The sequence below is a fragment of the Saccopteryx bilineata genome, chromosome 3, assembly GCF_036850765.1.
Source record: "Saccopteryx bilineata isolate mSacBil1 chromosome 3, mSacBil1_pri_phased_curated, whole genome shotgun sequence".
Classification (NCBI taxonomy): domain Eukaryota; kingdom Metazoa; phylum Chordata; class Mammalia; order Chiroptera; family Emballonuridae; genus Saccopteryx; species Saccopteryx bilineata.
The window spans coordinates 79,556,788-79,572,394 of NC_089492.1; the positions used below are offsets into that span (position 1 = coordinate 79,556,788).

The 15,607-nt window shown below is 44.5% G+C and overlaps 2 protein-coding genes across 9 annotated transcripts in view; one reads left to right on the forward strand and one right to left on the reverse strand.

Moving 5' to 3' along the window:
• The window catches only part of E2F5 (E2F transcription factor 5), a 16,827-nt gene extending 14,357 nt beyond the window's left edge, over window positions 1–2,470 (forward strand). Inside the window, exons 7-8 of one of the 2 annotated variants that reach the window (XM_066266430.1) lie at window positions 726–773; window positions 1,741–2,470. In XM_066266430.1, the coding sequence (XP_066122527.1) occupies window positions 726–773; window positions 1,741–1,850 (158 nt within the window). In that variant the 3' untranslated portion in view covers window positions 1,851–2,470. The remainder of the gene's footprint in view (window positions 1–725; window positions 774–1,740) is intronic. The other variant, XM_066266431.1, reaches the window with a different exon arrangement.
• Window positions 2,471–15,583, reverse strand: RBIS (ribosomal biogenesis factor). 7 transcript variants are annotated; one of them, XM_066266423.1, is made up of 5 exons: window positions 15,445–15,582; window positions 12,970–13,145; window positions 5,319–5,435; window positions 2,723–2,839; window positions 2,471–2,608 (listed from the first exon to the last, which is right to left on the reverse strand). In XM_066266423.1, the coding sequence occupies exons 2-5, from the start codon at window positions 12,985–12,987 to the stop codon at window positions 2,537–2,539; spliced, it is 324 nt and encodes a 107-aa protein (XP_066122520.1). In that variant the 5' UTR covers window positions 12,988–13,145; window positions 15,445–15,582; the 3' UTR covers window positions 2,471–2,536. The 7 variants fall into 7 exon arrangements, with proteins under 7 accessions (XP_066122520.1, XP_066122521.1, XP_066122522.1 ...); XM_066266424.1 differs by lacking the exons at window positions 12,970–13,145; window positions 15,445–15,582 and adding exons at window positions 7,916–8,004; window positions 8,231–8,297; XM_066266425.1 differs by lacking the exons at window positions 12,970–13,145; window positions 15,445–15,582 and adding exons at window positions 7,916–8,004; window positions 8,222–8,266.
• Window positions 15,584–15,607: the final 24 nt, after the last annotated feature.

Sequence of the window (15,607 nt, forward strand, 5' to 3'; positions counted from 1 at the left end):
TAACTCAGGCAGTTAGTACTTCAGCTTCCACAAGCATTAAAAAAATTCTGAGCAATTAGTTTCTATATGCAATTCAATATTTGGAAATAGTAAGGAAAGTAATTTGGGACCTTGAATATCAGACGAAGTGAGGACTAGTGGATGGCTGGAGAGGGTTGTGACCAGGGAAGTGGCTCATGTGGGACTGTAGTGTGCTGAGCACTGGAGGGGCGTGATGGGAGAAGGGCCCTGGGGAGCAGAGGGCAGAGTGCTTGTGCAGCGGTGAGGATGTTTAAGCCAAAGTGGGGAGATGACAGGGCATAGAAAGGGAAGTAAAGAACATGTGACAAATACTGTGTCAACAAAGTGAGTACCATCTGAGGTGTAAGATCCGGAAAAGAGCTGGCAGGAGGGATGGAAAGAGGCTACCTTATGAGGTCGGGTGACAGAATTACAGCACCACTGACTGGGAAGCCCAGGAGTCCCTTGTGGGAAGAAGATGAGGCTTTTGGTCTCCATCTTGAGTTTGGAAGCTTAAAAGCAAACAGGTGCAAAGAGAAAATACCTTTCCATTAAGTTCTAGTTCTTAACTTTGTGCTGTTAACCAAGCTGCTGCTGTTTGAACAGCTGTTTAATATGTACTGTGTTGTGTGAACACAGCTGTGTCTAACATGTACTGTGTTGAAAGACAACTAACTGCTCTGTCATAGAACTGCCATAAACCTTTGTCCTGTTTCTCTTTCCAGCAGGACCGATTAGTGGCGATATCATTGATGAATTGATGTCTTCTGATGGTAAGTACTTTAAAATTTTACTGCCTTATAATCAATGACACTTTTCTGGAAGGGTTTGTTTGTTTTCTTTGGCACAATCTGCCTTAATTGTATGGCCTCCGACTGTCCTTTTCTGAAATTTATAAGTGGCACATGATTTATTGTTTGACTACTTAATGAACTATGAGGAGTCATGAAACTTCTCCTTTACTAACACTTCAGAGAAAATCACAGGCATCCTTCTGCATTTGCCTTTGCCTGTGTTCCGAGGGGAGACTTGGGAGGGGCACTAGCCCTTTCTTTCCTGAAGAATCTGGCCAAGAACAGTAAGATAATGTGAGTCCACAGGTAATCAGTCTGAAACCAGTTTTGTAAGGTACCTCGCTGCAGCCAGCGGGAAGTCTGCACTGTTCCTGATGGTGGCCATGCCATCATCTAATCTGAAACCTTTCTTAAAATCAACAGCTACAGTATTGTGATTACTTCAGTGTAGCGGTCTTGGCTTCACCTTGCTCTGAGTTCTCAGATTCAGAGTCCTGCTCCTGACAAGCACAGCAGAGACCTGGGCAGGAGCAGCTGTGAAGTAGGCAAACGGAACCGTAACCACTTAGATTTGTTCAATTTTTCTGAAGAAACAGAGAACACCAGCACATTTATTAACCTAAGTCTAGTTTCTTATTCTCATTTTAAAGTAGTAGTTCACTTAGCCAATCAGAGAAAACAACTGGACTCATGTCTTTGAATCATGTATTTTAGTGATAAGTTTAACCAATAAAATATTTCTTAAGCTTATACCCATAATCAATGCATAAACTGTCTTTAACGAGAATCTTTCAAAGTACACACTGAACTCGACTGCTGCTTTTTCTCGTGTACATTTTAATTCCCTCTACAACACAGAAGCCATGACTAAGCTGGGTGTGTGTTGTGGGACGCATCACCCTGTGTGCAGAAGCCAGCCTAACCCAGACCTGTGCTTCCCTTCCAGTGTTCCCCCTGCTGCGGCTCTCCCCCACCCCGGCTGACGACTACAACTTTAACTTAGATGATAATGAAGGAGTGTGTGACCTGTTTGATGTCCAGATACTAAATTATTAGATTCTGTGGAAGCCTGGGACTGTTATCTACCTCTAACTGTAACATTGTAGACTTCCTAATAACTAAGTATTTATAATGAACGTAACACCTGTTTAGTTCACTGATTTTGCAGATTTCTCCCTAATAGTCTCTCTTACTTCACAAAACTTCATCCCTGAAAACAAAGGGCTGGCTGCCTCAGGGGAATAGTGATTTAATACCTCCCTCACCCCACCCTGGAGTCACTGCATTAAGGGGCTTCAACTTTTCTTTCAATCCTGACTCCTGTTCTACACTCTTCTGAGAGGAAAGTTAAAAACAGCCTTAAGGTCATCAGAAACAAGAATGTCAGCCAAGGGCACGTCCCTTACTGGAGTTCTGCTTTTACTGCCGTGGAGCGGCCGCATGTCGGTGCGCTCCCATCTGCACGGCCCCTCACTGTCGCAGAGTGAAGGGTTAGCAAGATGTCTCACTGTTTCCAAGAACAGTTTGTGAAGTGCCTTCTGTTTCAGCACTTTAAGTTATGGCATTTGGTTGACTTCTGACATTCCACTTTCCTAGATTAGGAAAGATCTGTTTATGTAGTTTGTTTTTTTAAATGTGCCAATACCTGTACATTAACAAGATTTTTAAAAATAAAGTTGTATAAGACATGGACTTTATTGGTCTTTGGGGGGAATCTGGTTTTAGGGGGAATCACCAGCGCATCACAACTGAGCCATTAATCTTGTAGCTTCGTCAACATTCACTGATCTGTTTTCCTGACACTGCTGAGGACTCTGCAGGGAGGAGAGCATTACACAGCGTTTAAAACTTTAGACAGCAGTAGTGGACAAAAATGACATACATATGTCTTAGCCTTAGTTCACTGCGAGGAAGTGGTCTGCACCCACCAGCGGTTTCTGCCGAGGCTCCAGGGAAAGGCCTGTGGAGAAGTGGGCGAGCTCCTTCTGTATATCTATGAACGCTTGGTTCATTCGGCGAAGCTTTTCCTCATTCACAATGTTTATCTTTTAAAAAGAGAAAAGAACATTACCAGGATCTCATAACCATTAAGGATAAAATATATTCAACCTTAATTTAACCTTATTCAACCTAAAATCTAAAAACACTTAACCATACCAATTCATGTGGATGACTCACACTAAAACTCTTGGTCTCACTGGGAAATTTTAGACAAAAGGTTTTATTTTAAAAAAAAATTATGTGCAATCCCCTATACCTTGACTTCACTGGCCACAGTGCGGACCACACTTTTAGACAGCAGAGCCGTCAGCTCCCCTGTGAGATGAGCCTGGGTCCTCTGTGCTAGTGCCCTGCTGACAGCGCCTTGCAGCCCTCTGACCTCCTTGCCCTGATGGAAGTCCCTGATAATCTGAGGATGGCCACTGGAAGGGTGGTCATCCTGTTCATCCTGCTGCTCCCAAGCCATTTCTCATTCCAAACTCAGCTCCTGTTGACCTTATGCCCTGGGACACCCTGTTAGCTCCTCCAGCTCTGCTGTCACATGCCAACACCAAGATTCCTTGCTCCTTCATGAAAGATCTCGGCCCTCGGCTCACTGACCTCAGGTCTGGCATCACTGCTTAGTGGATTCAACAACAATGTGGTCCGATGGCCTTGTCATCTCTCCAGGTCCTCACCTGTCATCTCATTTAGTCACAGTTCTCAAATCTCCCTGCAGCCTCTGATGCCATCACTCTTCACCTCCCTCCCTTCACTTTATCCTTTAGCCAGCAACTACCCTGTGATCGTTATTTCATCGATCACTTTTCTTACACTCTCTTACCTTCCCTCCCTAATCATATTTGCTTGGCCACCTAGTTAAACCTGACTGTCAGACTTTCCTGAGCCCAAAACTGAAGCCGTAGAAAACCCTAACTGGGTGAGTGGCCACAAACTTCAAATTCCCAATTATATGGTTCCTGGTAACCTTATACCTTCCCCTCATAGATTAGGCTACTCAGTGAGCAAACGGTATAACCAGGCTGCCCACAACACAGTTTCACTCCCTTCGCCATTTCCTGCTAGCACACATGAGGCTTCCCCCGGAATTCCCTCTACTGAGATAATATTTGGGGCCTTTGCTGTTCTCTGCTGCCCCAGTGCCTCCCGCTCTGTGCATCCCCAGCTCCCAATCGCTCAGGTCTTTGCTTCACTGTCGACTCTGAAGACAATTCCATGTAAAACTGTCACCTCAAACCCCTGTCCTATCGCCCAGCTTTATTTCCTTAAGTATATTTCCAAAGTCACAAAACTGCTTGATCAAAAAGCTGAACTATGCTAGTTCATGAAAACTGAAATGTTCCATTTCTGTGGACCATTAGGATAATGACTGAGTCCTGGAGGGTTGATGCCATATACTTTAACGTGAAAACATTTTCTTGAAGGATCTATATCTTGAAGAAGTTTCCACTTCCCAAATATTCTGAAGTAAAAACAGAAGATAAACTCGTTTTCAAATTTTGCATTTTAAAAAATAGAATACAGGGGGTCCTCTTGGGTTACGACAGTCTCAACATACGACATTTCAAGTTTATGACACTCATTCCCATAAAAACTAAAAAATTAGATGTGAGTGTTTCGGCTCACACTGTTACCATTGTACTTACGGACTACGTGGGCGAACTAGTTTGGGTGTGCGGTGGGTGGGAGAATACGCAGTATTGCAGCGTATGAGTGAGGGAGTTGGTGGTACCCATTTTTTGTCACTTTTTCTGTTACTACAGTATAGTGTGCTGTACAGTATATTATGTCCTTTTCCGTTTTCTGTGGCTTAGTTGTTTATGTTCTAGATCAGTGGTCAGCAAACCACAGCTTGTGAGCCACATGCGGCTTATTGGCCCCTTGGGTGTGGCTCTTCCACAAAATACCACATGCAGGTGCAAAGGCCAGCTTAGGAGTACCCTAATTAAGTTAATAACAATGTACCTACCTATATAGTTTACGTTTAAAATATCTAGCTGTCAAAAGAAATTTCAATCGTTGTACTGTTGATATTTGGCTCTGTTGACTAATGAGTTTGCCGACCACTGCTCTAGATTATGACTTTACGACTGTGTTAGGATAGGTAAGTGATGTAGGCTAGGGTGTGTCTCAACTTAAACCAAAATTCAGATTACGTCACTGTCGTAGGAACGAAACTGTGTGGTACCCTGAAGACCTCATGTATGTTTTCTTAATTTGACAGGTTTTTTAATATGTTTGAGTTCAAAAAGAACTGGTTTTGATACCAGAGTTTTTATTTCTCTGCTCTGATAAAGCTCTTACTGTTATTTGGAACTTCACACATTTGCAGTTAACATTTTTCTCTGTACATTTGGATTCAAGAAAGGGATGCTATTTTCTCCATTTTTTAAAACAAGTGTTTAAAGTCCTCTTGCCCTTGTAGGAAAGGCTAAAAACTTGTTTTAAATGAAAGCATTCCATTTCTCAGTAGCTTTACTATTATGCTCTGCTTGTAAACAACAAAGGGTGGTTAATACTCACCTTCTTAAGCTTAGTGGTAACTGGTTTTGCTTTACTTTTACCCTTAAAGTTTTTCTGGCTGGCTATTTGAAACACACTCCTGGGCTTCTGTCCTTTTCGTTTGCTCTTGGCCATTGTCTAGAAAAGAAAAGAAAGAAACTCAAGTTTATGACTGTAAATCAATTACAATTTTTAAAGTAAAGGTACCAATTAAATCTAGTAAGTTCCGTCTTACTGCTGATTATTTTTGAAGTTGCTGCATGCAGAAAATTATTTCCGTGTCTTCGGCCACCTTTAGATTTTCTACTGTGGGACTGCAGAGTAGGTTCTCTAATTCTTTTCTGCAACTCCGGCACCTGGCCCATAGGAGGCACCACATGCACTACTAGGGGGTTGAATTATTTATATTGACATTGTTTTTTTCAGCTCCCTCCACCATGTTAACCATTGCCATCCATCCTGCTAGTTCATAGGACAAGTACCACTCTGGTGCCCATCATATCCTAGGACTGCCTCCTTCCTTCTTTCCATTCCTGTCTACTCACCCACTTCCTCTCCTGTGCGCCCCTCATCAAAATCAGTCCATAACCCAGCACTTCCTACTACTTCCCTTAAATGACTTCTGACTTGCATGTCACCTGGGAAAGGCTCTTGCCTTGAAACTTCAGATATCCCCTTTGTTCTATAGCTAAATGCACACTAAGCCTATAAATTCTACCTTGGACACATCTCTCCAATGTCTTTAACATTGTACAATTCAAAAAATATTCATATATGTATATATTACATACATATACATATATAAATATATATATATATATATATATATATACACACACATATATACACACACACTATATATATATTAAGAGAGAGGAGGGGAGATAGTGAGATTCCTGCATACACCCTGGCTGGGATCCACCTAGCAACACCTGTCTGGGGTCAGTGTAAATCAACTGAGATATTTTTAGTGCCTAAGGCCAGTGCTCAGACCCACAGGAGCCATCCTCAGCACGTGGGACCAATGCTGAAATCAATCGAGCCACTGGCTGTAGGAGGGGAAGAGGGAGAGAAAGGGAAAGGGAGGCGAAGAGATGCAGATTGTAGCTTCTCGTGTGCCCTGACTGGGAATCGAACCCAGGACATCTATATGCCAGGCCAGTCCTCTATCCACCGAGTCAACTGGCCAGGGCCTAACAATATTAATAGTTGAGATATTTATTGAGCTTTTACTATGTGTCCAAGTACTATGCTTACTTTAAATGTGCTTTGACTAACTTCTCACAACACTTGTGGAAGATACTACTTATCCCCATTTTACAGATTAAAGAAAAAGAAACTGATGCAAAGGGAAGTTAATCTGCCCATTATCACACTGGTAGTAATCAAGGAATGCCAAGATTCAAAGCTAGATCTAATTGTGTGATGTGACCCCTCCTGTACAGTGTGGGCCAAAGGTAGGTTTACAGTAATGAGTACAAGAAACACTTTATTCTTATATTATTATTTATTAATTATTGTCCATACAGGCAAATGTAAACCTACTTTTGCTGGCTCTGTATAAATAAAAATGCAATACAAAAACACGATGTAATATTTACTGGGTTACTGCTATAGTTCCCTAGGACTATTTGGTTCGACCGTGGGCTAGGCAAACTAGACACATGGACTGTATCAGGTCAGACATCTGTCTTTGTAAATAAAGTTTTACTAGCATACTGATACGTCAATTCGATTATGTATTGTCTATGGATGCTTTGCTGCTACAACTGTGGCCCACAAAGTATTTACTATGTGGCCCTTTGCAGAAAGATTGCCACCCCTGGCATGGCTCTCATGCATTCAAGCCTATCCTGCAGGGCAGGGGTCCCCAAACTACCGCCTGTGGGCCGCATGCAGCCCCCTGAGGCCATTTATCCGGCCCCGCACTTCCGGAAGGGGCACCTCTTTCATTGGTGGTCAGTAAGAGGAGCATAGTTCCCACTGAAATACTGGTCAGTTTGATTTAAATTTACTTGTTCTTTATTTTAAATATTGTATTCCCATTTTGTTTTTTTACTTTAAAATAAGTGCAGTGTGCATAGAGATTTGTTCATAGTTTTTTTTATAGTCCGGCCCTCCAACGTCTGAAGGACAGTGAACTGGCCCCCTGTGTAAAAGGTTTGGGGACCCCTGCTGCAGGGTCTATGAAATGTACTTTCCAATGTTAAAAACCTGTGACGGCGCCTTAAAGGCACAAGGAGCAACGTGCTGGCACCCAGGACCCAGCATCCACCTGTAACACTCTCCTGCTACGTACATACCTGCCTGCTCTGCACATTGTTCTACGAACACACCTGCACATTCCTGCTTCCTTCCCTTTGCTCATACTGCATCTCGACTGAAGGCTACATCCTCCACGTCTGACCTCAGACAACCACGTGACAGACAGCAACGCTTTTGACCCCAATTGTACTTCACACTTAAAAATAATGAACATGATAGGAAATACACCATTATAGAAGAAACAGAACATGCACATAATAAATTTCCCCAAATTAAATGACCTACAGTCCTTCCAATAGTAACCAAAATCCAACCACTTATTCAGTACTCACTGATCAGCTGCTACTACGTACCAGGTGTGGCACACAAGTGACATATACGTGAGCCGTAAGATGTATAAGAGCAGGTGCTATCACAGGTAGATTCGTGGAGGAGGTAATACCCAAGATGGGGTCACAGGGAATATCCATGAAAACCACATGGGAACCGTGACGACAGAAACAACCAAAAACTGGTCCAGGCCCAGGGCTGAGAACCACCCGCCGGCCCACCACCGGAGAGGACGCCCAGAAAGCGCGCGGCAGATACAGACCACCGGCTGCAGTGGCGCGAGGCTCGCCAGCCCGGCCCCAGTCCCCAAAACTCCCACCAACCTCTCACCAGACAGACCTCCAGCCCAGGTTACACCACAGGCACGCGCAGGACTACGAAGTTCCGGGAGAAGCACTTCCTCTACCATGAGTGATTCCGCCCACTGAGTGGAGCCCCGCCCACAAGCTAAAGTTCCATTCGTCACTCAGCCCAAAGACAAAGACAAGCCCCGCCCACCGATTGTAACCCTCACTCACTGGGCGGAGTCCCACTCGCGGAGGTGGTGGTACCCAAAACAAAACCCGGTCCACGGAACGTAATGGACGTAATTCCCCCCCCACCCCCAGCAGGTTTCCGCCCCCTGACATAGTCCCTCCCATAGAGCCCCCTCCCACTTCAGGGGACTGTAACTGAGCACAGCGCGCCCCGCCCGCAGATCGAAGTCCCGCCCACAGAGCCTGCTCTCAAGGGGTTGCATGTTAGAGACGCTGTTCTGTCATGGGGCCAGGAGGAAGTCACCCGCGCGGTCTTCCTCTGCCGCTGCTCCGGCTGTACCCTCGCTCCCGAGAGGAGGCGCTTGCACCCTGGGCGGCGTCCGCGCCAGGAGCCGCAGCGCCTTGGACAGGGTGGTTTACTTGCTTCAAAGCAGCGAGTGGGACAGGGCAGGGGCACAGGGCCACATGCATATGTCCCCCGAGTGTTGGGGACCTTCAGGCACGCGGAGGAAACGCGCCTGCCTGCCGGTTTGTGTCTCCACATGTTCCGGTTAAAGCCTCCCGGCTGACTCTCCTGGGAAAGGGGCCCTATACTTTCAAATGCATCTCCACTTTAAGTGTGCACGTGTTTCTTTGCGTCCTTTGCTGATGTCATAGGAGAAGCCAGGTTTCAAACGCCGGTACAGGTAGTGACGTTTCTGTATCATTTAAATAGAAAACGGTTGACCTTTTGCAGTGAAGGGAAATGCCTCCCTTCCGCAGGACGGCGGCTGCAGGCTTTAGCATTGACTCTGCATTTTCTTTAGCATTGACTCCTCATTTCAGACCGGTGTGTCTGCTCGTCGGCGACTCGGCCAGGCACTCTGCCGGGTCCCTTCCTCTGTCACCTGTGTCCCAACCAGGGTCTCGTACTTCCAGTGCATAGCCGCTGTGATATTAACATTTGCTCAGTGACATTAAATCCCCTTGAGTGTAGGGATCGCGGAGGTGGTGATTGCAACTAGTCTACGGAAAACGACTCTAACGCTCTTGTCATCATGACGACGAAGTACCTAAAGAAACACTTCTTTTTATCTCTGCTCCTTGAAGTGACGGGTGCTCAATTTAAGGAAGCAGATTTTATCCAGAGTAATCTGGCAAAATGCCCAGAAATTCCGAAACTGAAATAATGACAGTCACCAAGGACATATGAAATAGCTAAAGGCTGACAACGGTCAAATATCAATACATATCACGAAAGCCATAAAAATATTCAAAGGGTACATGAAGTCCTTCCATGTTTTTTATGGTTTGGTTAAAATGCAAGAAATGGTTAAAAATGTGAAACAGCAGGTACATGTTTAAAACTCAGGAAACTGGCAGGGGCAAAGGAGGACATGTGTTATTAAATTAGGTTTGACACTAAATTTCAGCAGTGTTTAAAGAAAAAAAAATGAAAGGATGCTGTGCTTTGTAATTATCAAGTTTAGTTGATAAGTAAACACTCAAGCTCTCGTCTAAAGCTCCACAGTGATTTTTTCAGTTGAAATTGTTATGTCTGCACAGACCAAAGGTGACAGTTTTTAAAATTTTGCTAAGAATTACATGGGCATCTATACTGTGATGAATGCAACCAAAAAGAAACATTTGGCTACTTAAAAACTTCCTTTTCTCCTTTTGGATTAGAAAGGTCATGAAGAGTCATTGTCAATATTTGGAAAATTCAGAAGAGCATAGAGAAGAAATGTACCACCAGTGAGGATTGGGTTCTGCCTCATTCACCATCCTATTTATCTCACCTGGAGTATTGTAACAGCTTCCTTACTGGTCCCCCTGCTTTCATCTCTTCCCAGCCCAGCAGCCAGAGGAATGCTGCTGAAATGGTAACCAGATCATGCCAATCGTCAGCTCTAAACTTCAATTTTCCCACATCAGTCGGAATAAAAGCCAAAGCCCTTACAAGGGCCTACGGCCCCCTCTGCAGCCCTTTCTGTGGCTTTCTCACTGTTCTGTAATCATAGCAGGTATGCTCCTGCTCCTGGAGCACTCACTCCTCCCTCGCCCTCAGGTCTTTTTTTTTTTTTTTAAGATTTTATTTATTTATCCTAGAGAAGGGGGGGGAGAGGAGGGGGAGGAGCAGGAAGCATCAACTCCCGTATGTGCCTTGACTGGGCAAGCCCAAGGTTTCGAACCAGCAACCTCAGCATTCCAGGTCAATGCTTTATCCACTGCGCCACCACAAGTCAGGCTCAGGTCTTATTTTAAAGGGCTTCTTTGCAAGGATGGCTTCATGACTACTTCTGTAAAATTGGGGGCCCTTTTAGCGCCCTTCTTTGCTATGCCATTATCACCATATACTATATAGTTTACTTATTTTGCTTATAATCTCTCTTCTCCCTAAAGGCAGAACTTTTTATCTGGGTTTGTTTGCTCCTACATTTGTTTTCTACAGTGTAACAAATCACCCCAAAATTTAGTTGTTCAAACAGCAGTCGTCATTTACTATCTCATGATTCCAGTGAGGATGGACTTTGGGAGGGGCTTGGCTGGAAGGGTCTGGCTCAGATCTCTCATGAGGTTTCAGTTTGGCTGGGTTGCACTCACCTGAAGGCTTGGCTGGGGGTCTGCTTGCCAAGCACTTCGCTCACGGGCTGCAGCTGGTACTGGCCACTGCCAGGTACCCCGAGTCCTCTCCTGGAGGACTTTTCTGCAGAGCTGAGTGTCCCCATGATGCGGAAGCTGACAGCCCCCAGACTGAGGAATCCAAGAGAGAAAGGGAGACACTGCAATGTCTCTTGTAACCTGGACTCACAAGGGACACACTGTCACTTTGCCAGTTTGATTCAGGGAGGAAGGAGACCAGGAGGGGATAGCTCATGCAGCTGTTCTGTTCCCTGCGCCAGGCACAATGCTGACATAGAGGGAACTCAACACATATTTTTGAACAATGAATAAATTCCACCACTCAGATTTAAAATGTGTGTGTGTGTGTGTGTGAGAGAGAGAGAGAGAGAGAGAGAGAGAGAGAGATGGGCAGATAGTGAGACAGACTTCTGCCTAGACCAGGATCTACTTGGCAACCTTGTCTGGGACCAATGCTTGAGTACTGAGCTATTTTTAGCACCTGAGGCTGACACACTCGGACCAACTGAACTATCCTCGGTGCTCAGGGCCAAGTTCAAACCAGTTGAGTTACTGGCTGCAGGAGAGAGGGAGGGAGAGAGAAGCAGATGGTTGCTTTTGTGTGTTGTGCCCTGACTGGGAATGAAGCCCAGGACATCCATATGCAAGGTCAACAAACACTCTATCCACTGGCCAGGGCCTAAAAATATATTTCTTTGCAGTCTTTTTTTTCCCAAGCAAATACATTAAGTCGTTAATTAAAATACAGAGTATGTCTCTAGATAATGATTTATAATCTAAACATACATAATGGTTATGTTTTTAAGTGAAATATTTAATGCCTTTCTAAAATTACATGTTTTTGTTATACAATAAATTACTTGAAGTTTCTTATCATTAGCATCTCTGTTTCTAGATTTTTCTTGTGTTATACATTGTGATGACCATCCTTTTATATAAATCTGAGGGCATCTCCTAATATTTTCTTGGGGAGCATGCCTAGGAACAAGACCTAAGGTTTTAAACACTTACAATACAGTAATAAAATGGCATTGACTTATTTATTACAAGCCCAGGAACAATTAACTAAATTCTTTAACAACAGGATTATTTTGGCCTGGATTACCTGACTTTTCAACATTGATCTGATGTCTATACAACTTCATTTCCTTTTAAATCATCTTAGCTCTCTTTTCTTTTCATACTTTTGTGATATGCTCAAATAATATATGAAAAAGTAAAAATAGGATGTGGGTAAATTATTGGAAAATTGTATGAGAGGAAATGGAAGAGCAGGAATGGAGAATGTAGGGTTTTATCAATGTATTCTTGTCTGATAATGAAGGACAAAATGTTTGCCTCCAGTTTCTGAAAGCTGAAACTCGAGAAGTGACTTGATCTGTGATTCAATGGCGTTACCCTTTGAGAATTCTTCTTCTGGCATGAAACCTGGGTCATTGAGCAAGTCCTTTAGCCCCTTGGGCCTCCATGTGCAATCTCCAGGGGAGATCTCTCCTGGGCAGCTTGCATTATGCAACCCCCCACCTTAGGAATGGGGAGGCAAAGAAATCGGAACCCCACATTGTGTCAGCTCCATAAAATCAACACTCTCCAGAAGATAGCAAACGATAAGACATTCCTGTGGTTAATAAGTCCCAGCTGCACAAATCACAGGACACAATGCGTGCAAAAAATGGGCACTGCTGGAGAGCACCTTGGACTAAGGTGTGTCCATGGTGTGGCTGGCCTCTCTGCATAAGTGAGGAATCTCGCTCCTTGATTTCCTGCTCGGTAAGATCAGAGGGAAAGAGCCACTTGGGTTCACATTTAGGCTTTCTAAAAAGAACACTTGGAAAAATGTGCATCCCAGAGAGAGTCTGTACCTATGCTCTAATAAAACAGTATCAGTTCATTCAGTATCAACAAAATCACTTTGATTTTCCCTCTAAGATGTTGCTATACTTAATTAAATATTTTTTATGGCTAAGGTTATAACTCACAAGTGCTGCTTGCAACATACAGCCAACTAAGCACGTTTGCTGCAGGCAAGGCTGGTCTTGATCCAGTCGGTCGGTTCAAGAGTAAGGTGGAGATGATGACCATAGCCTTCCTTGGTCAGGATTCCTGGGGTCACTGATCAGGGTTAACTTTTTGTTTGTACCCGATGGTTGTGAACCTGAAGATAGAGACTCTTCATTAAGGATAAAACCTTAATTATTTAGCAAGTTAATGGGTTTATTGACTCATGTAAAAAAATTATAATGTACAGAAAAATTGTGAGAATAAACTCATGAGCGCCCAAGCATCCTCCAGCTAGATCCACCAATGACTGCCTGAGACATGTGAGTCAGTTGCAGGCAACTGAGTACTTCAGCCCAGTGGCTTCAGCCTTCATATCCTACAGTCTTACCAGCACATCATTGCACCTATGAAAATGAACATTGATTCAATGTAATCACCTACATGCTGAACAGTTCTTCAATTGACCCAAAGCATCTGTTTCAGTTTTTTTTTTTTTTTTTTTTTTTTTTTTTTTTTTTTTTGCCCCAGTGTAGGATCTGAGAGTCACACATTATGTTTGGTTTTTATGTATCTTTTGTCTCTGAATCCTAGACTGTGTAAATATCTTCTACTGCCCCCCTCCATAACTTTTTGTCCAGAATGGTTAGCTCCCACAACTGACCCTTGCCTGAATCAGATATTGCATTGGCCTTGCAAAAACAATTGTTTTACAATTCTGTCATTTCATCTGTATTCAGTAGCTGGCATTCTCTCAAAAAGAAGCGTTCTTTTCTCTCTCTTTCTCTCTCTCTCTCTCTCTCTCTCTCGGCTCATGGATATTTCAGGGGGAAGGAGATTATAATCTATTACCATTATTCTTTTTGATGCCCAAATTATCCCAAATTTGGTACAGGACCTCCTACAAGCTAGCGCCTGTGTGGGTGTTGTGTATTTTACATGATGTTAATTTTTTCTGGGTTTTATTTTTTTAAGACTTTTTTAAGAGTAACTTTAGGTTCACAGAAAATTGAGAGGAAAGTACAGAAATTTCCCATTTACCCCCTGCTCCTAGAAATACAAAGCTTCCTTCAAAGGCATTGTCACCAGCGCTGAGGGAGAGCTCCTGCTGCTCCGTGTCCTTGTCAGCACGTGGTGGTGTCAGTGTTCCGGATTTTAACCACTCTAACAGATGGGATCTCATTGTTTTATAGCATTCCACTACTGACATATATGTGAAGCATTTCTATATGCTTATTTGCCATCTTTGTATCTTTTTTGGTGAAGTATCCGTGAAGGCCTTTGACCCATTTTTAAATCAGTTGTTTGTTATTGTTTTTTAAGAGAATTTTCTTTTGTAATTTTGGATAAGTCCTTTATTATGTGTGTATATTTCAATATAAATATAAGTTTATATATTCTTCTGCGATGTAAGTGAATATAGATTAAATCTATTCCTAGAAGTCTAAAAGTTTGGTTATATTATTTGTGTCAAAAGCATGGATGGTGGAAGCCCCGCTTTCCCTAGATGAAGAGGAACGTCAAGTTCGCTGTACTGTCCTGTACTTAGTTCTGGAAGAGAACTCATCACCTGCTGCATTCCAACCCCAGTGAGAACTACAGAAACAGGAAGGTCAGGTTGAACTACAGGTGTTCAGGTGAGGTCTAAAGAATAATAAATTGAAATTGATCCTTATTTAGTGGTCCCTAAACAACGCAGTGCTCACCTGAAGAGGGACTACCTGGGACTCAGTTTCACATTGATCAGCGCTGTGTGGATGGCAGGGAAGGGAAGGTGATGTTTAAGTGGCCACTTCTCTATCATTTTGGGAGATCGGCGCCATCGGGAAGCTCTTTGCACGAGTTTGTCCACACATAACTCTGCACAGGTCAGTTTGAGATTTCAAATGAACCCAACCGAAAGCCTTAGTCATCTGGGACAGTAGTTACAATCCTGACCGGTGACCCGTATGTCTGTTTTTCACTGGGAACCCGGCGCAGCCATCCCTCCAGGACAGAAATTCAGTCCGCTTTGCTCCCAGGCAGCAAGGCCACTGAGCATCCAGGAGTACAGGCCTGCGCACCCTGCTCCAGCCAGGGTGCAAAGGGTGACAGGACTTGGGGACGAAGGTATCCAGGCTTGGTCCTCTCCTGACCCACAACAGTAACAGGGTGACAGAGCAACCGGGATGAGGGGTTGGAGGAACCAGCAGCCCCCTCTCTGTGCAGCCAGGGCGGTCACTGAGCCCTTCCGAAGGCCCCTTTCCCCTTTTTCTGACTCTGGGGCACTTGGAACATCTTGCTCGGCGCCATGCTGGGAAGGCCTCGCGGAAAATGCGATAAACGTGCTGGCCCCGCCAGGGCGCGCCTTCGGATCGTTCTGGGCTTGCCAGTCCCCGCACCAGGGCCACCCCCATCTCCACCAGCTCCCCCCAAGCCGCACCCCCCCTCCCCGCCCTCTGCAGCCGGTGACTCACCGTCCCGGGACAGCCCGCAGGCACGCTTCTTTCTCCGGGACTCGAACAGCAGGCGGACGCCTCGAACCTCCCTCGTCCTTTCCTGTGCCTCCCCACCACTCACCCATCTCTGGGTTCGAGAAGCCGGGGTCCCGCGCCCCGACTCGGCCCGGCCCTCGTGCGC